We start from the raw sequence: 25,782 nt of genomic DNA on the forward strand, positions 1-25,782 counted from the left end.
CATGCCACGAAGCAGCTAAGCCCGTGCACCACAACTACGGAAACCCGTGCACCTAGAGCCCGTGCTCCGCAGCAAGAGAAGCCACCGCAGTGTGAAGCCCGCGCACCACAACGAAGAGTAGCCCCTGCTCTCTGCAGCTAGAGAAAGCCTGCACGCAGCAACAAAGACCCAGCACAGCCAAAAATAAATAAATAAATTTATTAAAGAAAAAAAAAGGGAATTCCCTGGCGGTTCAGTGGTTAGGACTTCAAACTTACACTGCCCAGGGCCCAGGTTCAATCTGTGGTCGGAGAACTAAGATCCTGCAAGCCACCTGGCACGACCAAAAAAAAAAAAAGAAAGAAATGGAAACTTCGCCTGATTCCTTGTATGGCAGAAATTCATTCTAAATAATTGAGAGCCATATGTACCCAAAGGCTTACCTGGCCTACCCTTCAATGAAGCAAGTTCTGTTAATAAAAATACAGCCTCTGGGCTTCCCTGGTGGCACAGTGGTTAAGAATCCTCCTGCCAATGCAGGGGACATGGGTTCGAGCCCTGGTCCGGGAAGATCCCACATGCCGTGGAGCAACTAAGCCCGTGCGCCACAACTACTGAGCCTGTGCTCTAGAGCCCGTGAGCCACAACTACTGAGCCCACATGCCTAGAGCCCATGGTCCATGACAAGAGAAACCCCCACAATGAGAAGCCCACATACCGCAATGAAGAGTAGCCCCGCTCGCCACAACTAGAGAAAGCCCGCACACAGCAACGAAGACCCAACACAGCCAAACAAACAAACAAACAAATAAATGTATAGAAAAAAAATCAGGCTCACAGTCTCGTTTTCTTATATCGAAAGTCACATCGTCCTGGATATATTTAGGAAAATCAGCAGAGTGGGACCACGTGTATAGAATGCTATACTCTGTATTTCTCAAAGTTACACACGGTGCTTATTTATGCAGACTCTCTGGTGGATGCGTAAGCTGGTAGGAGGGGCTGCTTCTGAGACAGGACACCAGGGGGGCCAAGGCACAGCGTTCCTTCTCTTTGCTTATTCCTTGGTACTGCTTGCAGATTTAGCCCTGTTCACGTACTACTTGGACAGAGAAACAATATAAGGGAAAACAAAGCAAAACAAACCAAAAAAATGGTCACCGTGGATATAGGTAAAATGGTGCCTCGCTGCTGGACTCCTCTGCAAGTCTTTAGTTGCAGAAAGATAACAAAATCCTCCAGTCCCTCCCAGCCAACTGGGCCTTCGTCCCACCACGTCCCCCAAAGAGCCCAAATAGTGGTCTTGGTGACATGCAGTGTGGTGAATGTTATAATAGGGGTATGGCATATGTTGGGGTGGCCGGGGTTAGTTGCCCAGGCTCTGGGCTGGGCTGAGCCAGAGCCCAGAAGGAGGGAGAGCTTGCGGCATGCGGGGAAGGGGCAGTCCTGCTGGGCAAAAGTGCAAGGTGGGACGAAGGTAAGGCTGACATGATAGGCCAGGTAATAGAGACCTTCATGGGTGTCCAAATGCCCTGGGCTCTCTCCAGGTGGTGATGGGAGCTCCTTCAGGGGCTTTTAAAGCAGGGGGTGGGAAAGAGGGGGTGCTGTGGTCAGATTGGAATTTCAAAGGAGGACACTGGTGGTTACTGGGCTGGCTGAGTTGGAGGACTATTTGGAGGCAGGGAGACCAGTGGGAATGGCCTTCACCCTTCATCCCTGCAAGATATGATTGTGGCCTGGCCTCAGACAGGAGGGCCAGATCCTGACTCAGTTCATTGCCCAAATCATGGGCTACAGTTGGGGCCTTGGTGTTCTTGGCATTTCTGGTCATTTCGCATGGAACAGGACGCCCTCAAGAAGACGGAAAGCTGATGTTCCTCTTCCTGCGGCCTCTCTCGGCAGGTAGAGCAGTGACAGCTGATGAGGCTCTAGCTCCCGACATGAAGGCCATCGTTTTGGACTGCAAAAGACCCTAGTTTCCTTTTGAGTAATTCAGGGGAGGTATGAGCTCGAGCTCTAGAGGGAGAATAGAAGACACTCTTCCCAGTTTGGCTCAAGATGAATTAGATACAAGTTGAAAAATGAACGCAGTTGGGCCAGTCTTGTTTCCTGAGTGCCGGGAACAGTTCATACCTATTGGAGCTGCTTTATGTAGAGGCAAGAAATGGTGAATAAAATGGCACCCTTGTATCTAGGCGCGACTGGTCTTTTTTTTCTTCTTTGGAGAGACAGATTCTTTGCTGTTGGTGAAGGCCCTTGAAGACTGAAGTTTAAATTCAACTGGAAAGTGGTCACTGACATCCAGGGCCTGTAAAGAGAAAGGAGAGATAAATTTGGGAATTAGGAGACACTTTCATTTCAGTGATGAACGAATTCAAGCTGAGGGAGGCCCAGGATGAAATGCCCCAAGTCACCCAACAGGACATGCACTGAGAGCATTGTCCCTGCACCAGTTCAGTCAGAAATTGAGGCAGGTCCTCAAGTCACAGAATCATAGACTTTGAGACTCAAGGTCCAGTGGCTCAATGTCAGATCTCCATTGGTGACCTGAACCACCACTGGGTGACACCAACCCATCCTCCCAGGACGGTGGCACAGAAAAACAAGACGACAGCTGTACCTTCTCTTCAGTCAACCCGTAAGCTTTCTGGAAGTCAAAGATGCTGTTTGATTGAGGGACAACAGAGGTGACGATCTCTTGTCCTCTAAGCACGATCCTGGAGAAGAAGAGGGAAGATAGTCACGTTAATCCACCCTGTTGATTTCTGAGATCAAACCAGGCTTCCTGCTTGACATCTAGAATGACTGAACCGCTTGGCGCTTTCACATGGAGTTCAAAAGTCCAGCCCTGGCTTTAGCTTGTGTTGAAGCTCAGGGCGGGCCACCCCAAAATATGCCACAATGGCATATTGATTATTTTGAATTAAAGTTACTTAAACGGCTAATGCAGTAGGGACACTGACCCTCCTGTCAGTCTCCCTGAAAGCAGGAAATAAATCTCCCCTGTGAAAGATGCACTCCCTGCATCTGGAGGTAGAAGGAAGGACCAGCACCCTTATCCCCAGAGAAAGGGAATTCAGGCCAAGAAGCCTGTGTGAACAAACCTTGTTACTTCTTTAATTCACTACTCCAAGCCCAAATTCTCTTTAGATTCTTCACTCATTGAGAACCCAAAACCTGAGTTTCTTTGTCCTCTCAATTCCTCACAAATGTATTTTTTTTTTGGTCTAAAAAGTATAAAAGCTGCCTGCTTTGACCACTTCTTTTTTTTATTTTAATTTTATTGGAGTATAGTTGATTTACAATGTCGTGTTAGTTTCAGGTGTACAGCAAAGTGACTCAGTTATACACATATATATATTCATTCTTTTTAAGATTCTTTTCTCATATAGGTTATCACAGAATACTGAGTAGAGTTCCCTGTGCTGTACAGTAGGTCCTTCTTGGTTATCTGTCTTATATATAGTAGTGTGTGTGTGTGTGTGTGTGTGTGTGTGTGTGTGTGTGTGTGTGTGTGTGTTCATCCCAAGCTCCTGATTTATCCCACATTCCCCCTTTGGTAACCATAAGTTTGTTCTCAATATCTGTAAGTCTGTTTCTGTTTTGTAAATAAGTTCATTTGTATCTTTATTTTTTTAAATTAGATTCCACATAGGAGTGATATCATATGATATTTGTCTTTCTCTGTCTGGCTTACTTCACTTAGTATGATAATCTCTAGGTCCACCCATGTTGCTGCAAATGGCATTATTCCATTATTTTTTATGGCTGAGTAATATTCCATTGTATTCCATTGTACCACATTCCATTGTACCACATCTTCTTCATGCATTCCTCTAACAATGGACGTTTAGGTTGCTTCCATGTCTTGGCTGTTGTAAATAGTGCTGCAGTGAACACTGGGGTGCATGTATCCTTTCGGATTATGGTTTTCTCTGGATATATGCCCAGGAGTGGGATTACTATATCATATGATAGTTCTAGTTTTAGTTTTTTAGGGAACATCCATACTGTTCTCCGTAGTGGTTGTACCAATTTACTTTCCCACCAACAGTGTAGGAGGGTTCACTTTTCTCCACACCCTCTCCAGCATTTGTTATTTGTAGACTTTTTGATGATGGCCATTCTGACTGGTGTGAGGTGATACCTCATTGTAGTTTTGATTTTCATTTCTCTGATAATTAGTGATGTTGAGCATCTTTTCCTGTGCCTTTTGGCCATCTGTATGTCTTCTTTGGAGAAATGTCTATTTAGATCTCCTGCACATTTTTTGATTGTTTTTTTGACATAGAGCTGCATGAGCTGTTTGTATATTTTAGAGATTAATCCCTTGTCAGTTGTTCCATTTGCAAATATTTTCTCCCCATTCTGTGGGTTGTCTTTTTGTTTTGTTTATGGTTGCCTTTGCTGTGCAGAAGCTTTTAAGTTTAATTAGGTCCATTTGTTTATTTTTGTTTTTATTTTCATTACTCCAGGAGGTGGATCAAAAAAGATATTGCTGCGATTTGACCACTTCTTAGGTCCTATTTCTATGAGACCTCCATGTGCACAAATTAAGATTTGTTTCTTTTTCTCCTATTAATTGGTCTTGTGTCAATTTTATTATCGTCCAGCCATAAGAACTCAAGAGGGGTTGAGGCAGAAATTTCCCCCTCCATGACAGAGACCCTCAGGACAGTGCCTATGGTTGGGAAACAGGGTCAGCTCTGTGGTGATCTGTGGGCACCAGGGCAGTGTCTCTCGTGTGAGCAGGGAGCCCTGGCGGTAGAAGAGACATGGACATCACAGCACATTGCAATGGCTTGCGTCCTGAAAAGATGTTCCCTTTGCAATTATTTTCACATTTTCTGATTCAATTATGGAGAAAGGTTCTGGTTTATCTTTTTTTTTTTTTTTTGCGGTACGCGGGCCTCTCACTGTTGTGGCCTCTCCCGTTGCGGAGCATAGGCTCCGGACGCGCAGGCTCAGCGGCTATGGCTCATGGGCCCAGCCGCTCTGCGGCATGTGAGATCTTCCCAGACCGGGGCATGAACCCGTGTCCCCTGCATCGGCAGGTGGACTCTCAACCACTGCGCCACCAGGGAAGCCCTCTGGTTTATCTTTAATGTCTCCCTAAGCTCCTATTTTGACCAAGAGAGAGCATTCTGCAGATGAGAGAATTAAGGTATAATGTAACATTGTTCGGTTTTCACTGGGCTTACTTTTACAATTATATTTTATTTATGGCAAGTGGTGCTGTTTTCTTACCTTAGCTTTATGAAATTTCCTTTTAAAATATATTTATTTCAGTAATAAATGAATAGATTTAAAGACAAATATAGAGAAAAACCATAGTACAGTTGCTTTGCAGTGATGACAGAAAATGGGGACGCGGTGGTTAAATGGAATCTAATGTATCCCGAGTGGGGTGACGCAGTTTGGGTCTACATGGCCCCAGCTGACTGGCTGAAGAATGACAAGCTGGGTTAAACTGCCAGCCCATGACTGTCCAATGAGCTTTCCGCGATTCGGACCAGCTGACCTGGTTTCCTTTGTTTGCGACCAGCACCACCGGGTTAATTTTTAACTAATCTCCGTAAGTAAACTCTTCGCGTTTGGGTGGAGATTTCTTTTTTTTTAAAAGATTTTTTTCTTTTGATGTGGACCATTTTTAAAGTCTATTGAATTTGTTAACAATATTGCTTCTGTTTGATGTTTCTTTTGGCTTTTTGGCCGCGAGGCATGTGGGATCTTAGCTCCCCAACCAGGGATCAAACCCCCTGCATCGGAAGGAGAGGTCTTAACCACTGGACCGCCAGGGAAGTCCCTTGGGTGGAGATTTCTTGAAGCCATCCTTTCAGACCCAGAGGGTCAAGAACAGCATAGTTAAGGCTCCCCCATTTCAGACTTCTGCTAGTTCTGTGTGCCGGTGAGTCTGCAGATCACACTAAGCTCCCTGAGGCTGCTCCAGTGCCCAGCCAGCTCTGGGCATCTCGGCCTGTCCACTAGCACTCAGCACATGGAAAGTGTTCAATAAATATTTGCACACAGAACAAAGACGGGAATTGAGGCCATTTCATCTTCTCCCCTCATATGCCTTTTTACAAACCATAAAAGATATATACTGTTACGGAAAACATAGAAAATTCAGAGCAGCAAAACAAGAAATTAATGTTTAAAAAGGCACATTGTAATCCTGCCACCTTTTGGCATACAAGTGTGTAATACTGGGGGTCCTTTAGTAAACACCTTTTTTAACCTGTTCAGCCACCCCATCTAATCCATCTTTCCCTGGGATTCACTGTTCTTCTGCTCCATTACTTTCGATCACCTCCCTCTCCTCTGCCAGGGAAAAAGAATGGGACCACAGAAGGGACTTGACCTGCCCAAGGACACACAGCTGGCATGTGCAAGTGGGCGAGTGGGTGACTGGCCCTCTCCAACCAGCTTTGCTGCAGCCCCTCACAATGGGATGTGGTACCCAGGGGGCAGGTACCCAGGAAGCTCAGTCTCCTGTAACTTCTCACCTTGGTTCTACTTCCCCCAGGGCCAGGGCTGTTTCCACCTTGGGCAGCAGAAGTGATGATGTCTGCAGAGGGTGCACCAGCCCTGAAAGCTCTAACAGGAGCAGAGGAGGTCACGGGATGGGAAGGAAACTCAGAACTCAAAACTAGAGAAATGGAAACTGTCTGCTTGCAGATGGCTGTCTCGTGCAGACTGAGCTTGGGGAACAGCAACCACTCCTGGGAACAGGGCTCCTAGGGACTTTCCTGCCTGTGGTGTCCGCTGTGGATGTGCCGGTCATGAACATTCACACGCTTCAGGTCCCCCCTCACCTCCCTCCTGACTTAAGGAGCAAAGCTGAAAGCTGATCGAAAATCTCCAGGGAGGCTTTACAAATACCAGAGAATGCTATTATTTAAATGTACATATTTGCATTTAGAAATGTGTAGGAATTCCTTGGCAGTCCAGTGGTTAGGAGTCGGCGCTTTCACTGCCATGGCCCGGGTTCAGTCCCTGGTCAGGGAACTAAAGTCCCGCAAGCTATGAGGCACAGCCAAAAAAAAAAAAAGTGTAGAGCAAAAGCATTAGAAGTGTAAATTTCCTTGCACTAACTAGTCTCATTTTTAGACTTTTACCCTGAGGAAATCATAAATAAACACAAAATTCCCTGGTGGCGCAGTGGTTGAGAGTCCACCTGCCGATGCAGGGGACACGGGTTCGTGCCCCGGTCTGGGAAGATCCCGCATGCCGCAGAGCGGCTGGGCCCGTGAGCCATGGCCGCTGAGCCTGCGCGTCCGGAGCCTGTGCTCCGCAACGGGAGAGGCCACAACAGTGAGAGGCCCGCGTGCCGGAAAAAAAAAAAAAAAAATCATATATAGGATGTTCATTTCAGCTATGCTTTTAATAGCAAACCCTTGGTAATAACCTAATGCCCAGTGACAGAGGACTGAGTGAGTAAACTGTGGTATGTCTTTGTGATGGAATAAGTGACAGCCAATGAATATATTGAGCATTTACCATATTCCAGACATTGTACGTGAAGATTTATATATGTTACTTTGTTTAGTCTTCATGTATGAGTGAGGCACTACTACAATCTCCATTTTACGGGTAAGGGAACAAAGACACAGAGCGCTTAAGTCTCTTGGTCCCAGACATATTAAGTGGTAGAGCCAGGATTTGAACCCAGGCCCATCTGACAGCAAAGCCTGCATTTGCCACTGCTAAGCTACAGTGACCAAGGCCATCATAGATGGTCACGCAGGTTGCGTACTGCACAAAGTACCCAGTGGAGAAGCTTAAAGTCTATTTAGGCTCAGCTCTCCAAGCCAAGAGCTTCATCTGCCCAGAGGGGGCCACCTTTTCCAATGCACACCGAGCACTGTGTGGGCTAGCGATGGTCTGGCAGATGCCTCCTACCTGTCATAGGCACAGTTTGTGCTCTTCTTGATCGTGGTATCCTCTTGGTCCCCGATCAGCCAAATGAACTTGGGGTCGGTCCTCAGGCGGATGTTCTTCCAGGCCTTCCTGGGGATGTAGCTGCAGCCGGCATTGAAGTCACCCATGAAAATGAAATTCTGAAAGACAAGATGCGAAACTGTCACCTGTAGGCATTGTTGTCTAATGCTTTCAGGCAGAACTGGTAGCAGTGACTCCACCTCGCACACCCAATAAACGACGAGTTCTATTATCAGCTGAATTGTGTCCCCCCAGATTCATAAAATTCATATGTTCTAACCCCCAGTACCTAAGAATGTGACTGTATTTGTAGATGACCTTTAAAGAGCTAATTCAGGTAAAATGAGGTTATATGGGTGGACCCTAATCTGATGTGACTCGTGTCCTCATAAAAAGAGATTAGGACATAGACACAGAGGGAAGACCAAGGAGAGAAGCCTCAGAAGAACCAAACCCTGTTGCCGCTTTGGTCTTGGACATCCAGCCTTCCAGAACTGTGAGGGTATAAATTTCTGTTGTTTAAGCCACCCAGTCTTTGGTACTTTGTTACGGCAGCCCCAGCAAAATAATAAAGGGTCTTAATTTCATTTTGCTTTTTAAAAGAAGAGGCCACAGTTTAAAATTGAGCCACAGTTCTGCTGAGTATTTGACAGGCGAGTATGACAAGGAAGTGTGTCCTCAGTGGGAAGAAGGTTGTTTGCTGTATCTGCTCCCTCCTGTTCTTAGTCACCAAATCTTTGGAATTTGGGGTGCAGATGTAGGTGGGGATGGAAGAATCCAGCTCAGTTATTCCCTCACTTCTTTTGTCTCTGGCTTAAACTACTGTAAGGTATAAACATATGAATGATTTGATGCCTTTTGTTTGCAAGCAGGGAAGATGAACTCGGGTGGTATATTTGACAGCTCTGGCACTGCTCTTTCTCTCCTCTTTTGAAGCTAGGAACTTACTCCTGTGGAAATTTTGCCTATTGGGGAAGTGAGAAGAGGCTTAAGTGGGGGGTGGAGGGGGGGTGATAGAATGAGCTGTCCGCCTCTGCCCCGAGGCCACCATCAGAGCATTCTATCTTGAAAGTGTTTTTCCTTGCAGGACTCTTGAAACAGAATTTTAATATTCCTCAAGAGGAAACACAGATTTCCTTGTTTGTGCTATTGTTTGGCGCTGTTGCTAACTTTAGAGTTTTCGTCAAAAACATTTTATTTTGACCTTGGGTATCATGGTTTTCCCTGAGGTCGGTGGGCGCAGTTGAGGACAGGATGTCATCCTTAACCCGAGTGTCAACCAGCTTCTATTAATATAGGCATGATTTATTGAGCATTCACTGTGTACCAGGCTCAGCGTTAAGTATTTTCTAAAGTTTAATTTAAATCTTAGAATAAACACCAGGAGGTAGAAGGAACCTTTGACAGCCCTGTGGAAAAAGGATAGAGGGGTAAAGTGACCCGCTCTAGGCTATTGAACCCTGATCAGCCTCACTGAAGGCCCCTCCCTCAGAGCACAAGAGTTTCCCCTCTTGTTCATTTTTGTGCCACTGATGGCTCCCCACTGCCTGGCACTTAACAGATGCTCAATAAATTCTTGCTTAATGAATGAGTGGAATTGATAATTTTAGGAACAAATGAGTCTTTCTCTTGCCCTGCTTTTTACAAATAAGTAACGAAATATACCCCTTGTGTGCGCCATGCCCCAGCTCTGTGTCCACACTTTATTTGACTGATTTTGCACTTAGAGCAGCAAAACTGAGGAGGAGGAAGGGGGTCACTGGAGTCACATCTCAAAAGGAGAAAAGAGGAATGAGGAAGAGCCCTCTGAAGCACTTCCACATTTGCCAAGAGCTTTCACAGGCCTCGCAGATCAGGAGGTGGCATCCCTGTTGTCCACATGAGGAAATAATTGAAACCAAGAGAGATGGTGGATGTATTCCCCTTCTGTGAGAATAGCACCCCTAATTTCTTTGGGAAACCATCTCCCTCCTCCACCTTAGTCCATGAGGTTGGGGTAAAGCTGAAACAGACTTAACCAATCAGGGCATCTCAACCACCTGATCACAGTGATTGGTTCAGGGACGGACATGTGACACAATTATAGCCAATGAGACTCAATCCCAGGGTATTTGTTGCATTGTGGGGCAGAAAATTTGTCAGTTGCTCTGGAAGCTGCTGGCAACTATCTTACCATCCCAAGGGTGGAGCCAGCCTGAGAATGGAGCCCACCCAGGGGAAAGGAAGGTCAAGAGATGGAGAGAGAGGCAAGACAAGCCCTGATTACCTTGTCTGAGCCCTGGGTCCAGCTATGCCTGAACCAATAAATTGCTCTTCCTTTTCATGAGCCATTTTGAGATTCTGTCCCTTGTAGCTGAAAGACTCCTGACCTCTCTTTGTCTTACTATTCTCAGTCGTGAAGTGGGAATGATCAAAATAGTTATCTCATCAGGCTATTGGGAGGATTAAATAAACTTGTCCGTGTCCAGTCTTGGCACAGTGCCCGGCACCAGGTACTCATTCGCTCAGTGAATGTTGGCCGCCATTATCAGTGGAGCAGTGTGTGAATTCCCAAGGCCCACATGGATGGTACCCAGGCAGATTCAGCAGAGAGATATTTAGGGCTGAGGAAAGGCCTAAAATGAGACTCTAAAGTGGTGGTGGTCTGCACAGGCCCTGCGTCCTCGCCCTCCCTCTCAGGGACCAGATTCTGCCCCTGCTAGATGGGCATTCAGCAGACACAGAGGGTCATCACCTCCGCCTTCCAGCGACGTTTCACATCCGTATAGACATCAGCCAGCTCGTCAATCTCTTTAACGGATGTCTCAGGGGTGGTGTGCAGGGGAACAATCACGAAGTCCTTGACAGCTGAGGAAGAGGAAAGAGGCAGAGGTCACACGTTTCCTCTGGTGAGATTCCACGAACACTGCTTGAGGGAAACAGGCTGTGCCCCCAAAAGGCACGGACTGTGTCGTCTGGGGCCCCCCATTTCCAGAGGGTCCAGCGGTTGAGATTTGAATGATCTTAGGGTCATAAGGCAGCTATTCTCAGCACACGAAAGCCTCTTTTCTCCGACTCGCCCTGCGTGGCTAAGAGAAAGCTGGTAGACAGTGTTCCTCACCGGCATTGTGGGTGTTTTTATTTTCTCATTTTAAAAAACCCTGTATTTTCTATTTTTTTAAAATACGAAGGCTGTTTGGCTTTGTACAATGTTTTTTCTAATTTAAAAAATTGAGGCTTGTCAGTTTATACTCCTTTTGTAATCAGAAAAAAAAAAAAAAGCCTGGAAAAGTTTATTTAAAACACAAAGTGGTCCTTTGTGGAGTGTCTGAAAACCTCCCCCACCAGGAGGGACTGAGGGAGCCTGAGAGAGGGGTGGGCGTCTTGCCCATCTGTGTCGTTCTGAATACCTCCTCCTCGGGCTTTCCCTTGTTCTGTGCCTGGGTCCTCACTCCTACTCAGGAGCAGGGGGCTGTTGAGTGATCACTGCTCAAGTCCCACAGCAGGGAGCCGGGACTCAGACCGGCAGCCTGTCTCCAGGACCACACCCTGGTCCAGCAGCCTGTCTCTCACTCTCCCCCACACTCCTCCTCTCCACTCCCCAACCTCTTTTTGATCCCCTAAACACCCCAGCTCCTTTCCCACCTCTGAGCTTGTGTGCTCACTGTGCCCTCCTCCCTCCAGAATGCCTTTCCACCACCTCTCTGTGACTGGCTTCTTCGGGTCACAGCCACTGTCACCTCCAAGGGGCCATCCCTGATTGCCCTGTCTAAGGTGGCCCCTCACCCCGCTATTCAGTGAACCCTGCTTACTGCCTTCATGCTCTGAAATTACCTGCTTAGCTCCTTAGTTTGGCCCACTGGAACCTAAGCTCTGTGAGAGCAGGCTTATCTGTCTTGTTCACCCTCTTGGCCCCAGCACTTAGCACCGTGCCCGGCACATTGGAGGTGCTCAGAAATGTTTGTTGATTGAATACATGAATGAATGAATGAGAGAATAAATGGAGGAAAGAAAAGATAGATGAATGGCCAACTCCTTCATCTTTAATCCCAAACAGGCAGGACATAAAGACATTTCCTTGGGCAAGATAGACACAAACATGACACAGCTGTAGTGCCATCCCAGCCGGGGATGGGTGTGTGGGAGGGAGGGGTAGGGAAGGGTGGAAGCTCCAGACAAACAGGTTTGTTCAGCAGTTCACAAAGGCTGAGGACTCTCTCAGAGAAGAAATAATAATTTGGTGGGGAGGGCCTCTCCTAACACTGCCAGGTGAGCTAAATGTGAGTTGTGTGCGTGACAAAGACAATTATTGAACATGCTCTCTGAAAGGCATTTCTTGCCCTCAATAGCCCCCATCTCCTCATTTTTTTTGTTTTTTGTTTTCCTACTGGGAATTTCCTACTATTCTCCCATGTTTGTTTTCCTGAAATACTCTGCCCCTGAGCTAATTAACCCTCTGCCAAAATAGTGAACTTCATAGTTCAAGATGTTAATATTTGTGTAGTATAGATATAGGTGTTCATATGTACAGCTCTGCATATATTTATTTGGTCATTATCTGTCTCCCCCCCTGCAACATAACTTCACAAGGGCAGGGACCTTTCGTCTGTCTTGTCCAGTGCCCAGAACAGAGCCTGACATGTAGTGGGTGTTGAAAAATATTTGATTCTATATAGTTCCAGTCTATAAACCAAATTAATTCTTGACTGTCCATTGAGGGTTGCATGGTGGTAAAAAGTGTGGGCTTCCGAGATGCCAGTTTGAGTTGCAACCCTGGCTCGTCCACTTCAATAACTGCTGGGTGACCTTGAATAAGTGACCCCATCTATTTGAACCTCAGTCTCTTCCAATGTAAAGTGGAGATAATCCTAGTTGCTACCTTGCAGGGTGTTGCAAAGATTACAGGAAGCTGACGCTAATCAGGGATCAATAATTGTTAGTGACTAATACAAGTACTATTGTTGTCAGAGATCAGGGTGCAATCTTTTGGATTTCCTCTCCATCCCCAGTCTGTGCGGGAGATTGCTCAGTGGGTACTGGAGGGACAGTGTGATTCTAGGTTGGGAGATCATCTTTGCTGGCCATGGCTCGAATTTTTCAAATGAAGGAATAGCTGTACTTGACTGGGACTAAGGGATTTTTGTAAATAACTTCCATCAGCCTAAATGCTCCAAAGAGAGTAAGGTTATCATTGATTTAAGAAAGTGGCTTCTTAGCTGAGGAAGTCTTGAGTCATGGCATTCTGAGAACCCAGCCTAGTGTCATCAAACTATACTGCATCCTCTACATTCAAGTGTTAGAAGTTCTTAACGGTCATCTCAAGCCTGATGCCTCACTAAAGGTGCCGCATAAACCCTGGGATCACAGCCCACACTCAGGGCTGCTGCCCATTTATGGGATCGCTGGGGACATCAGGGGTGAGAGGGGCCTGTGGGTCTCACCAGTGTGGGGTGACTGGAACCAGACCACAAAGGGTTCCCTGGAAAATACATCTGCATCGCCAGCCTGGTAGTCATGGTAGAGGTAGCTTGCTTTCACAGACACTAGCTTTTCCCTAGAAGAAGAAAAAACAGAAAGTCCTTCCAGATGAGTTGGTTGTCTTCTTCCTTCTTTCAAGAAGCAGAGACGTAGGTTCTCACGGCTCTGTTGGCCTCCCCTGCAGGCTTGAGCGCTGGAAGGGATCTTTTGCCTGAGAACAAGGCTCAGTCCAGTCTTCTCAAGGACCAGAGCCCTTTGGGAGCTGAAGACCTGAGCAGTACTAGTTATCTAGGGAACTCACAACTTAAAGGTCAGATTCAAAACAAATTATTAGTAGGAAGAAGATGAGAATATGAAGTCCCAGAGCAGCCATGCTGGGCAACTCAGGTTTCCATCACCAGCCAGGACTTAGCCATGAAGAAAAAAGAACTCTTCACTCTCCTGACCAGGTCACTGAGTCAACCAGTAGATTAGTTTTGAAGAGTTAATACTTTGCATCAGCCCTGATTTTGACAGCAATTATTTTGATCAATATTGAGAACTGGTTAGAGATCCAAATTTGGTTTGAAAGGAAAAATTTTGATTCTATTCACAGTCATAATTGATAAGTGAACCATGTTCCAGCAAGCATAATTTATACTTACTTATAGAGAAAGGCATACTGTTCTTTGTATGTGTTTCTTCCAAGACGAGAGCTAATCATATAGTTATATGTTTTGCCTCTTCTTGAGTTTCTGGAAGACAAAAAAGAGTTTACATTGCATCTTAAAGAACAAATATTTCTCTACTGCCTAGGTTCCCCTCCTTCCAGTCTGCCTCTGTATCTCCTGTGACATCATGTAGGAGGGCTTCTGTTCATCATAAGCTTTGAGTCTCATAAGAATGGCCACCACCATTGACTGGGACTGTAACATCTACCAGGATCTTTACAGCCATTATTTCTTGTCCTTATAAGGTGGGTACTATTGTTACTCCATTTTTATAATTTGCAAGTACAAAGCTGGGATTTGAACTCAGATCCTACTCACCCCCAAATCCACCTGCTTTGGCCTGTACCTGTGGGACACCACTGAGACCATGAAACACTGTTCTGGCCCATGGCTGGGCTGCACCTCATACTTCCTGGTGGAGTATACCTCACTAGGTCACCCTGTCCATGCACCACTCCTGAGCATTTATCACATGCAGGATTCCCAGTAACATTTTTTTTAGACATTCTCTTCTGCTCTGAAAACCCCCAGGCATTTTCTCACAAGTCCTGGAACTATGATTCCAAATCAGCTATTGTTTCTGTCCTGGGGGCTGAGGATATTGTCTGAAGTCCCATTGATCCTACCTCTCACCCTTATCAGGGAAACTTGACTCTCAGATGTGTTTGCCAAATTTGCTGATAACTCCACCCTGGGCAGAGCCTGACGGTTCTACTTCATCTTCCCACGAGAAGATCTGGGGCATGTCTAAGCTGTGGCGTTCTCTCAGGTTCCGTTGGAAAAAAGCAGAATGTTTAGGGGTCAACTTAGACCCGACAGAAATTCCTGGGAATGAATATTCTAAGGCAGATCTGGTCGTGGGAGCCCCAGGAGTGCAGACAGTGGATTCTGCTGGGCTTCCAGTTTGGGAAGGCTGGCCCTGTCCTGAATCTAGCCTTGCCAAGTCCTGGGTTGGCAAACTACTCGCAATGACTCAGCTGTGAGAGGAGAAGGGCCCCTCCTGGCTTACAGGGAATTAGGAGACAAACAGGCCTGGCTCTGCCTGGAGTCCATGGCACAGTCTAGGGAGGTTGGGGAGAACCGAGACCACTGGAGGTGGCAGGACTTAATCCAGACCAACTGCGGGCAGGTGCCTGGAGCCCCCATCCCCTCCGTCCCTCATAATTCTGAAAACTGGCCAGAGCCACTCCAAGGACGGCTGAGGGGGCTCAGAATAGAGCATTGGCCTTGGAGACAGACACGACCCAGGTTCAAAAGTAGGTTTGGCCGTTTACTGGCTGGGCAGGTCCCTGCTCTCTGTGCCTCAGCCCCTCAGCTATAAGGGAAGCAGTAACAGTACCTACTCTACAGGCGGCTGTGGGGAGGAAATGAAATAGCACATGTAAATTGATTAACAGGATGCCTGGCAACTGTGATACCCTGGTTAGGGTGTTAACGGTAGCTGTTTCTTACGGCCCTTTGGACCATCACCTGCCATCACAATTCCCTTACTTTGACGAGTAATGAACACCCCAATGTTTAGTCGCCACTGCTCCATACCAGGCACAGCTCAACCACTTACATGCATGATTAAATTCAATTATCGCCACACCCCAGGAAGATGGTGGGTTCTATTATTATCTCCATTTACAGATGGGGAAAATGAGGTACAGTGAGGTTCAGTAACTTGCCCTTCGTGGCAAAGCCAGAATCCAAACCCAGGTGGTCCGAGCTGAGCGTAGGTGCCTAACCCCTGGGCTACACTCCCTCTGTCATTGTCAAGAGCAGACTGAGAAACAGAAGGCCTGGGAGGCTAAAAAGGAGACACACTGCTCCAAGGCTGAGGTTTCAGATGAGAAACTGAGGCCCAGAGTGGGTGGGTGCGGTCAGCCCAAAGAGCCCTGTGTGTGAAGGAGAGAATCCAAGGCTCTTCTCCCCAGCCTAATGAGGCTGGATTGACCATTCATTTCGAAAACACAACGTGAGTTTTCCTAGTTATAAAAATAGTATAATAATGGCCAGATATCACTGTTTTTTCAATCTGAATGGGGGGGTACATAGCTGTTTGTTATCTCCTCTGTGCTTTTAACTATGTTTAAAATATTTCATAAGAAAAGGGAAGGGGGAGTGTAACATGCTCATTGTAGAAAATTCGGAAAATACAGAAAATACATAGAAGCAGAAATCACATTAAATTCCTTGTAAATTTGTACCACTGTCCACATTTTGGTTCATTGCCTTTGAATCTTTTATATGTTTTTTATTTCGTTTTGCTTTTTTACATAATTGAACTTGGTACCTATTGTATACTCTATTGTTTAATCTTATAGCTACAAAAGAAACATTATATTAGAAGTTTTAAGAAATTAGTGTGTCTCAGAAGTAATAGACGGGGGCCCTTGAATATGCATTTTTAACTCACTCTGGGGTGATTATTCTTCGAGAAATAAATCATAAATATAACCCAATAGCATTGAAAGCTATTCGAGGACATTCATTTATAAAATTTTAATTTATAGAGTCAATTCAGAATTTTTGTCAAATATTCAAATCATACAGAAGTATATAAAATAAAAAGCAAATGTTCCCCATTTTCTTCTCACACCCCTTCCACAATGGTCCTCCGATCATACCCACCACCGCCCCAGAAGTAACCACTAATAACAGCTTGAGCACATCCTTCCTGTCTTTCTTTTATGCTGACGCAAACTCAAACACATCCTCATTCATATATGATGTATTGTGACTACTAAAATGGGCTCTTCTACCTACAGTTCTGAACTTGCTTTTTTCCATGTATGGTAGCCATCTTTCCATGCTAGAATATTTAGCTCTAACCTATTCTGTGGTAACCATGACGTTTAATCGCTACATAATATTCCAGCCTGTGGGTATATCATGATTACATATTTGCGCTCAATCTTTTCTTTGTAACAGTACTTCTCAGCTCAGCCTCTAGTCTGTTTCTTTCATTTCTCTCGGTCCTGACTCCTCACCCGTTTCCCTCTTTTGCTTTATCATGTTAAAACTAGCTGGTTGGGGCTTCCCTGGTGGCGCAGTGGTTGGGAGTCCGCCTGCCGAGGCAGGGGACGCGGGTTCGTGCCCCGGTCCGGGAGGATCCCACATGCCGCGGGGCGGCTGGGCCCGTGAGCCATGGCCGCTGAGCCTGCGCGTCCGGAGCCTATGCTCCGCAGCGGGAGAGGCCACAGCAGTGAGAGGCCCGCGTACCGCAAAAAAAAAAAACTAGCTGGTTGAACGTTCTCAGGACCACGGTTAATAAAGTTGAAAGCCTGGGCAGTGTTGGCCACGTGACCTGGTGGTCTGGGCCAGTGCTGGCTCTCACGCTAGTTTCAGTTCCCAGGGACTTTCAGATGCCCTTGCACCTGGCTTTGAGCCGACAGTGTCCAGGGGCCCTGTCTTTACCCGTTCAGTCTCTCCAGCAGTGTGGGACCGATTATGTTGTTGCTGTCCTTGATTTCCATCAGGAGTATGATGTCACAGCGTTTGATGACCTGCAGAGAGAGAATTCCCGGGGTTGTGAGGCCATTTACTACAAATAATGAAATCTTCTATTGGGCACTTACTATAACATAACATACTATGTTACTATTTTTTTTAATTGAAGTATAGTTGATTTACAATGTTGTGTTAATTTCTGCTGTACAGCAAAGTGACTCAATTATACATATATATACGTTCTTTTTTTTAGACTTTCTTTTTAATATTCTTTTCCATTATGCTTTGTCCCAGGACATTGACTATAGTTCCCTGTGCTATACAGTAGGACCTTGTTGTCCATCCATTCTATATGTAATAGTCTGCATCTACTAACCTCAAACTCCCACTCATTTCTCCCCTCCCCTCTCCCCCTTGGCAACCACAAGTCTGTTTTTTATGTATGTAAGTCTGTTTCTGCTTCATAGGTAGGTTCATTTGTGTCATATTTTAGATTCCACATATAAGTGATACCACATGGTATTTGTCTTTCTCTTTCTGACTTACTTCACTTCATATGATAATCTCTAGTTACACCCATGTTACAGCAAATGGCATTATTTCATTCTTTTTTATGGCTGAGTAGTATTCCATTGTGTATATGTATTCAATACCACATCTTCTTTATCCAGTCATCTGTTGATGGATGTTTAGGGTGTTTCCATGTCCTGGCTATTGTGAATAGTGCTGCTATGAACATAGGGGTGCATGTATCTTTTTGAATGATAGTTTTGTCTGGATATATGCCCAGGAGTAGGATTGCTGGATCATATGGTAATTCTATTTTTACTTTTCTGAGGAACTACCATACTGTTTTCTACAGTGGCGGCACCAATTTACATTCCCACAACAGTGTAGGAGGCTTCCCTTTTCTCCACACCCTCTCTAGCATTTGTTATTTGTAAACTTTTTAATGACGGTCATTCTGACTGGTGTGAGGTCATACCTTATTGTAGTTTTGATTTGCATTTCTCTAATAATTAGCAATGTTGAACATCTTTTCATGTGCCTATTGACCATCTGTACGTCTTTTTTGGCGAAATGTCTACTTAGGTCTTCTGCCCATTTTTCGATTGGGTTGTTTGTTTTTTTTATTATTAGGCACTATGTTTTAAGTATCAAATTGGGTGCTTTGTTAAATTAACTAACTTCTCTGAAATAAATGATGGACTCCCTGAGGTAAGTACTATTATCATGTCCATTTTAAAGACAAAGAGCCTGAGGTTCTTTCTGGGAAAGCTGAGATAGTATCCAAAGTCACCCAGCTAGAAAGTGGCTGAGGCAGAATGTGAACCTAGGCAACCCAAGTCCAGAGCCCAGGGTCATGACCCCTGCACGTCCTACCTCTTGGCTTTGCTTGAATAATTACAATAATAATAATAGTAAACATTTATTAAACCCTTAGTAAGTGAAGAATACCAGGCTGGATACTGCAGAAATAAAGAGGTATAATTATAATGTTAATAACTGTAAGAGATAACATTTACTGTGAGCCTACTCTGAGCCTCATCAACCCTATCAGATGACTACGATTTTTAGCTCATTAAGCATAGGAGGTAACAGAGCTCAGAGTGGTTGAGTAACTAGTTTAAAGTCACACAGCTGGTGTAGGTGGAAGACTAGGATTTGAACTCAGGTTAACATGACTGCAAAGCCCAGCATGCTAAACTATTAAAATACAGTTCTGCCCTCAAAGACTCATTATCAGTGAGAGTGACAAATACAAAGAACTAGCTACAATGAGAGGCAAATGAAAGTTGTGCTAAATAAAAGTCAGAGCTGTGAGAATGTTGAGGAATAATTAATTACATCTGCCCAGAGGATCAGGAAAGTCTCCAATGAGGAGGAGGCATTTGAACAGGCCCTGAGAGGTGAGGAAGAACTTAGTAAAAATGCAGGAGAGGCTCCTTCAGGACGAGCAATAACCTGGAAACCAGGGTGCAGACCAAGTCGAAGCCCATTAGAGACGACAGGGACCTTTGTGTGTATGGGGTCCTGGTGGGCTGGAATTTGTTGCTGAAGGACAGGGTATCCCCAGTGTTAATTTCGTCCTCTCCAAAGACATGGAGCGGGGGGAATATGCCACTGGTCCTGTTTCCAGAGCACATATATGTTCCAGTTTCCTCTCCAAGAAGGGCATAGAAGAGAGAGCCACCAGCACTGGCCGGTGCAGCCATTAAGAAGTGCTGGGGGCTGAGAATGCACCTGTGTAGTGACAGAGGAGGAAGACTATGTCCAAGTCTGGATCCTTCCATTAATAGGCTTGCATTATATACCCTGAGAAAGCCATAATTCAAAAAGTGTCATATAGGGCTTCCCTGGTGGCGCAGTGGTTGAGAGTCCGCCTGCCGATGCAGGGGACGCGGGGGTTCGTGCCCCGGTCCGGGAAGATCCCACATGCCGCAGAGCAGCTGGGCCCGTGAGCCATGGCCGCTGAGCCTGCGCGTCCGGAGCCTGTGCTCCGCAACGGGAGAGGCCACAACAGTGAGAGGCCCGCGTACCGCCAAAAAAAAAAAAAAAAGAGTCGTATAGCACAATGTTTACTGCAGCACTATTTACAATATCCAGGACATGGAAGCAACCTAAGTGTCCATTGACAGATGCATGGATAAAGAAGATGTGGCACATATATACAATGGAATATTACTCAGCCATAAAAAGAAACGAAATTGAGTTGTTTGCAGTGAGGTGAGTGGACCTAGAGCCTGTCATACAGAGTGAAGTAAGTCAGAAAGAGAAAAACAAATACCGTGTGCTAACATATATAGAATCTAAAAAAAAAAAAATGGTTATGAAGAACCTAGGGGTAGGACAGGAATAAAGATGCAGACATAGAGAATGGACTTGAGGATATGGGGAAGCTGGGACAAAGTAAGAGAGTGGCATGGACATATATACACTACCAAATGTAAAATAGATAGCTAGTGGGAAGCAGCCGCATAGCACAGGGAGATCAGCTCAGTGCTTTGTGAGCACCTAGAGGGGTAGGATAGGGAGAGTGGGAGGGAGATGCAAGAGGGTGGAGATATGGGGTTATATGTACATGTATAGCTGATTCACTTTGTTATACAGCAGAAACTAACACACCATTGTAAAGCAATTATACTCCAATAAAGATGTTAAAAAATATATATAGGCTTGCATTTCATGGCATCAGCCTTGCAGGGTTCACCAAGGAGAGCTGGGTGCTGGTCATCCAGCCAGCCTGCTGATTTAGTCACTTATCACTGTCAGATCTTTCTGGAAGACATTTTAGAATATGTATCAAAAGCCTTAAAAAATGCATTAATCCTTTGGTCTAGTTTTCCCACTTTGAGGAATGTTTTCCATTGTAAAAAGGTATCTACTACTTCTCTACACCTCAGTTTCCTCATCTATAAATTGGCATAATAGTCATTCCCTCACAGGATTGCTGGAGGACAGATGGATACTTAGAGCAGTGCCAGACATATAGGAGGCAAACAACAAAGTATTGTTATTATTATTACTTACACAGATCAAAGAGGAAGATGCATTGCAACAGAAAAATTGGAAACAGCCTAAGCATCCCCAAATAGGAAAGCATTAAATGAAACATGTTGCAAACACAGCATAAGGCATTAAAAGTTGTGTTTTAAAAGAATATGAATAACATGTGAAATACTTCTCATATAAAAGCAGAATACAAAACTGATGATATAGGGTGTCTCCATGCTGCAAAATAGAAAAATGCCCATAACAAAGTTACCCAAGTACCAACAACTGTTGTCTTCAAGTGATAAGATACTTCTTGATATGTTTCTGTATTTTCAAAATAGTCCATAATGACTATTTTTAATTTAATAAAATTAATTTGTAAATTATAAGTTTATAATTGAAAAATTATACCTCTATAATTTTAAAAAATTAAGCTGTTATTAAGAAAGAAAGTTGCTTTATGAGGAAGGAATTGTGGGTGAAGAAGTGATGGCCGATATTTATGAAGACATGACAGGTGTGATCATAGCTTATTTAACATAAGTTAAATGAGTTGTCTTATATAAAGCGTCTACAGTGCCTGGCATATAGTGGGCTTAGCGAAGGCTTTATAAATGTTAGCTCTTATCATGGACTCTTTACATTTTCACAATAACCCTGTGCTGCACTTACATTTCACAATAACCCTTTCTTGCTGAAAGGCACGGGGTGGGGGGGCTGGGGGGCTCAGAGAGGAGAAAGGCCTTCTGGAGCCGGCGCACCTGGCTGCCAGGTGGAAGCTGAACCCAGGGCTCCTGGTGCTCCCACCACAATGTGGTGCCTCTGGGATTTTCTAAGGTAATAAAACCCAGAGTCCTGGGAAAGGTTTTAACTCCAGCATCAAAAATAAATTAACCTCTAAATAAAGCGAGTCAACTGCCTCCAGAGGAAAGTGAACACAGTCCCAAGACATTGGTCAGATTACCCAAGGAAAGTCTTATCTAAGTGGGGAGAAAGATTAGAATTGGAAGTTGGGATAAGGTGGATGGCTGGAGGGGGAGAGAACGAGGAAGAAGCTCGCGCGCGGGCCGCGTGTGCGTGCACACACGCACACGCGCGCACACACACACACACACACACACGCTACCTTCACCCTAGGGACTAACTTCAGTTAAATTCCTCCTGAGTCTCTTAAAGTCTGAAAGCTGTAGAGAGAGTGTGAAGGGTGTCCAGCGATCCTTCTGACAGGAAAGGGGGCTCACCTTCACAATGACATCCATGGCATTACAGTTTGCCTTCTTGGATTTCCCAAAGGACCTGACATTAAAGGAGCAGATCCTTAGGGCCAGGACGCTGTGGGTGGAGAGGAGGAGCAGCAGGGTGGCCAGCAGCAGAGACATCCCGGGCTCCCCTGGCTTCAGGGCTTGAAGAGAGGACAGCAGTGTCTGGAGAGCAGGCTCCTGGCCACCACCTCAGGCTCGGCTGACTTGTTTGGCTGACTTGTTAAGTCTGCAGATAACAGGAATTACTGGATTCCTTGTTGCTGTTTTCACTTCTCTGAGGAACTGAAGATCATGGGTTTCATTCCGCAGGGAAATGAAGGAAATTAGCTAGTTTTTGGGATCCCTTGTTTTTGTCACTCGGGTAAGGAAACTGGTCAGTTGAATCTAGGCACCAGTCTCTGCAAAGTCACTCTTAACCCTGCTGGAAGCCAGCTGTGACATCTGGTCATCTCTACTGTGGTCACATACCATGTACCTTCTCATGGAAATTGATGAACTCGGAAATGGTCCACCCCAGAGGGCACCTGGGGTGTGGAGCCTTCTGCAGGGGGAAGGGGTGGGGCAGAGCCAGTGGGAAATTCTGCCAGGTTTTCTGCCATCACTGGGATTTGGCAGCTGGCTATCCCTGGACACACCCAGATTCCAGCTCACCAATGACCCTGATGGGCATAATTACGATAGAGTCTGGTTTGTTTCTTTTTAAATTTAATTTAATTTAATTTAATTAATTAATTTGTTTATTTATAACTGCATTGCATCTTCATTGCTGCGAGCGGGGGCTATTCTTCATTGCGTTACATGGGCTTCTCATTGTGGTGGCTTCTCTTGTTGCAGAGCACAGGCTCTAGGTGCACAGGCTTCAGTAGCTGTGGCACGTGGGCTCAGTAGTTGTGGCTCGCAGGCTCTAGAGCACAGGCTCAGTAGTTGGGGCACATGGGCTTAGTTGCTCCGTGGCATGTGGGATCTTCCCAGACCAGGGCTTGAACCCATGTCCCCTGCATTGGCAGGCGGATTCTTAAGCACTGCTCCACCAGGGAAGCCCCTGGCAGGCAGATTCTAAACCACTGTGCCACCAGGGAAGTCCAAGTCTGGTTTGAATTACATAATTTTTAAGGCAAGTTTTGTTGTGTACGGTTTAACATACCAAGTACTCGCAGTGTGTTGCCAGGAAAAGCAGTTGCTTGTCTGCTGGGATGGGTCTAATACCCTTGCACTTAAACCCCTGGAGAGATCCATGATTCAACCCGTATTATTTAATGTTTATGAGAGAGAGTTGTGTGGCCCCAAGAAAGGAAGGTTTTGCAAGAATTGTAGGATTTCAGTCCAAGTAAAATAGCTTTTAGAGATTTGGGCAGGCAAATAGGAAGTTCTGAAAAGCAAAAGAAGTTTGTTTTATATGGATAAAATCCAATCAAGTTATAAACCCAAGTAGGATTTGCAGACTTTGGCAAGGAAAATTCTTCTGCAAAGAGGGGAGGTAATGAGAATAACTTGAAACCAAGCGTTGGTATCTCCGGACTACCCCCCCTGAAGTGATGGGCATGTGGTCACAGCCACCGGGAAAAGCGTGCAGGTATCTCCAACATACATCCAGTCAGCATCCTGGCTGAAGTCTGTGGCCAAGTATACCCAGGCATTCTCAGGAGATAATCCCAAGTAGTACATGAAAGGAAGTAATGGCTTCCTGAGCTCATGGAGATGTGAATCTCCCTCTTGGCCACAGCCCAGGCCTTAAGCCTGGTTGAATTACTGGTGAAAAGCTGGTGGTGACTGTCCTCCCTGGCGAGTGGGCATCTCCTGACCAGAGGAAGATTTAGAAGTCAGTGTGGTACACATTTTTGTGCCTTTCAAGAAGGAATTTGTACGTATGTGGTTTTTATGATCTTGTAACATATGAGAGATTTTGACCTATTAAATTGGCAATCTTGTAATCCTAACATAAAATGTGCAATTGAGGGAATCTTTTTATTTTATTTTATTTTATATATATATATATATATATATATATATATATATATATTTTTTTTTTTTTTTTTTTTTTTGCGGTACGCGGGCCTCTCACTGCTGTGGCCTCTCCCGTTGCGGAGCACAGGCTCCGGATGCGCAGGCTCAGCGACCATGGCTCACGGGCCCAGCCACTCCGTGGCATGTAGGAATCTTCCCGGACCAGGGCACGAGCCCGTGTCCCCTGCATCGGCAGGCGGACGCTCAACCACTGTGCCACCAGGGAAGCCCTTGAGAGAATCTTTTTAGATTTGTAACTTTAAGTTGAAACCTTACTGAGTTTCTGTACAGTTCTGGAACATTTATAAGAATTTTGGGTTAACAGTGTTTTATAAGTTTAATTTTTTTAGACTTAGAATTATTTAGTATTAAAAAAGGTGGCTTTTTTGTTAGTTCAGAAAACTGAAGAACTTTACAAGGAAATAGGTGTATAAAAGAAGTTTAAAATGTTTGTAAATGGGTGCATAAGCTTTATGGGTAATTATTTAAGTTTGTTGGATGTAGAATTGCCAGATTTAGCAAATAAAAGTACAGAACACTAGATCAATTAGAATTTTAGATCATTCAAATTTAATTGGGCATCCTATATTTTATCTGGCAATACCAACTGGACTTAAAAAAGGAATAAACACTTTTTTCTTAGGTTTATTTATTATTTATTTATTTTATTTATTTTTGTCTGCGTCAGGTCTTAGTTGCAGCGCGCAGGCTCTTCGTTGAGGCACACGGGCTTCTCTCTAGTTGTGGCTTGCAGGTTTTCTCTTCTCTAGTTGTAGTACATGGGCTCCAGGGCGCGTGGGCTCCGTAGTTGTGGCGCACGGGTTTCAGAGCACGTGGGCTCTGTAGTTTGCAACATGCAGGCTCTCTAGTTGAAATGCGCCTCCCCTGCAGTGTAAAGCAGATTCTTTACCCTGGACCACCAGGGAAGTCCCAGGAATAAAAACTTTTATAAGCTGAACTTAAAAGCATGACAGTATCTAAGGCAATAACTACCCTACCAGTGTCCTGGGAAAGGTTTTAATTCCCAGCATCAAAAATAACCTAAACTAGGGCTTCCCTGGTGGCGCAGTGGTTGAGAGTCCGCCTGCTGATGCAGGGGACACGGGTTCGTACCCCGGTCCGGGAATATCCCACATGCCGCGGAGCGGCTGGGCCCGTGAGCCATGGCCGCTGAGCCTGCGCATCCAGAGCCTGTGCTCCGCAATGGGAGAGGCCACAACAGTGAGAGGCCCGCGTACCGCAAAAAAAAAAACAAAAAAAAAAACAAACCTAAACTATAGGATGAGTGAGTCAATTAATGTTTTGAATTTTTAAGTTTGATACTTTTTTTAAAAAATAAATTTATTTATTTATTTTTGGCTGTGTTGGGTCTTTGTTGCTGTGCGCGGGTTTTCTCTAGTTGTGGCGAGCAGGGGCTACTCTTCCTTGCGGTGCGTGGGCTTCTCACTGCGGTGGCTTCTCTTGTGGAGCGCGGGCTCTAGGTGCGCAGGCTTCAGTAG

The 25,782-nt window shown here is 45.3% G+C and overlaps 1 protein-coding gene across 1 annotated transcript; it reads right to left on the bottom strand.

The window, feature by feature from the left end:
• Window positions 1-231: 231 nt before the first annotated feature.
• DNASE1L3 (deoxyribonuclease 1L3) lies at window positions 232-22,765 on the bottom strand. The gene is made up of 8 exons (XM_067754919.1): window positions 22,259-22,765; window positions 17,490-17,578; window positions 14,022-14,111; window positions 13,341-13,453; window positions 10,655-10,767; window positions 7,882-8,039; window positions 2,600-2,696; window positions 232-2,287 (listed from the first exon to the last, which is right to left on the bottom strand). Exons 1-8 carry the CDS (start codon window positions 22,394-22,396, stop codon window positions 2,171-2,173), a joined length of 915 nt encoding a protein of 304 aa, XP_067611020.1. The 5' UTR covers window positions 22,397-22,765; the 3' UTR covers window positions 232-2,170.
• Window positions 22,766-25,782: the final 3,017 nt, after the last annotated feature.

This window comes from Pseudorca crassidens, chromosome 10 (genome assembly GCF_039906515.1).
Source record: "Pseudorca crassidens isolate mPseCra1 chromosome 10, mPseCra1.hap1, whole genome shotgun sequence".
NCBI classification, from domain to species: Eukaryota; Metazoa; Chordata; class Mammalia; order Artiodactyla; family Delphinidae; genus Pseudorca; species Pseudorca crassidens.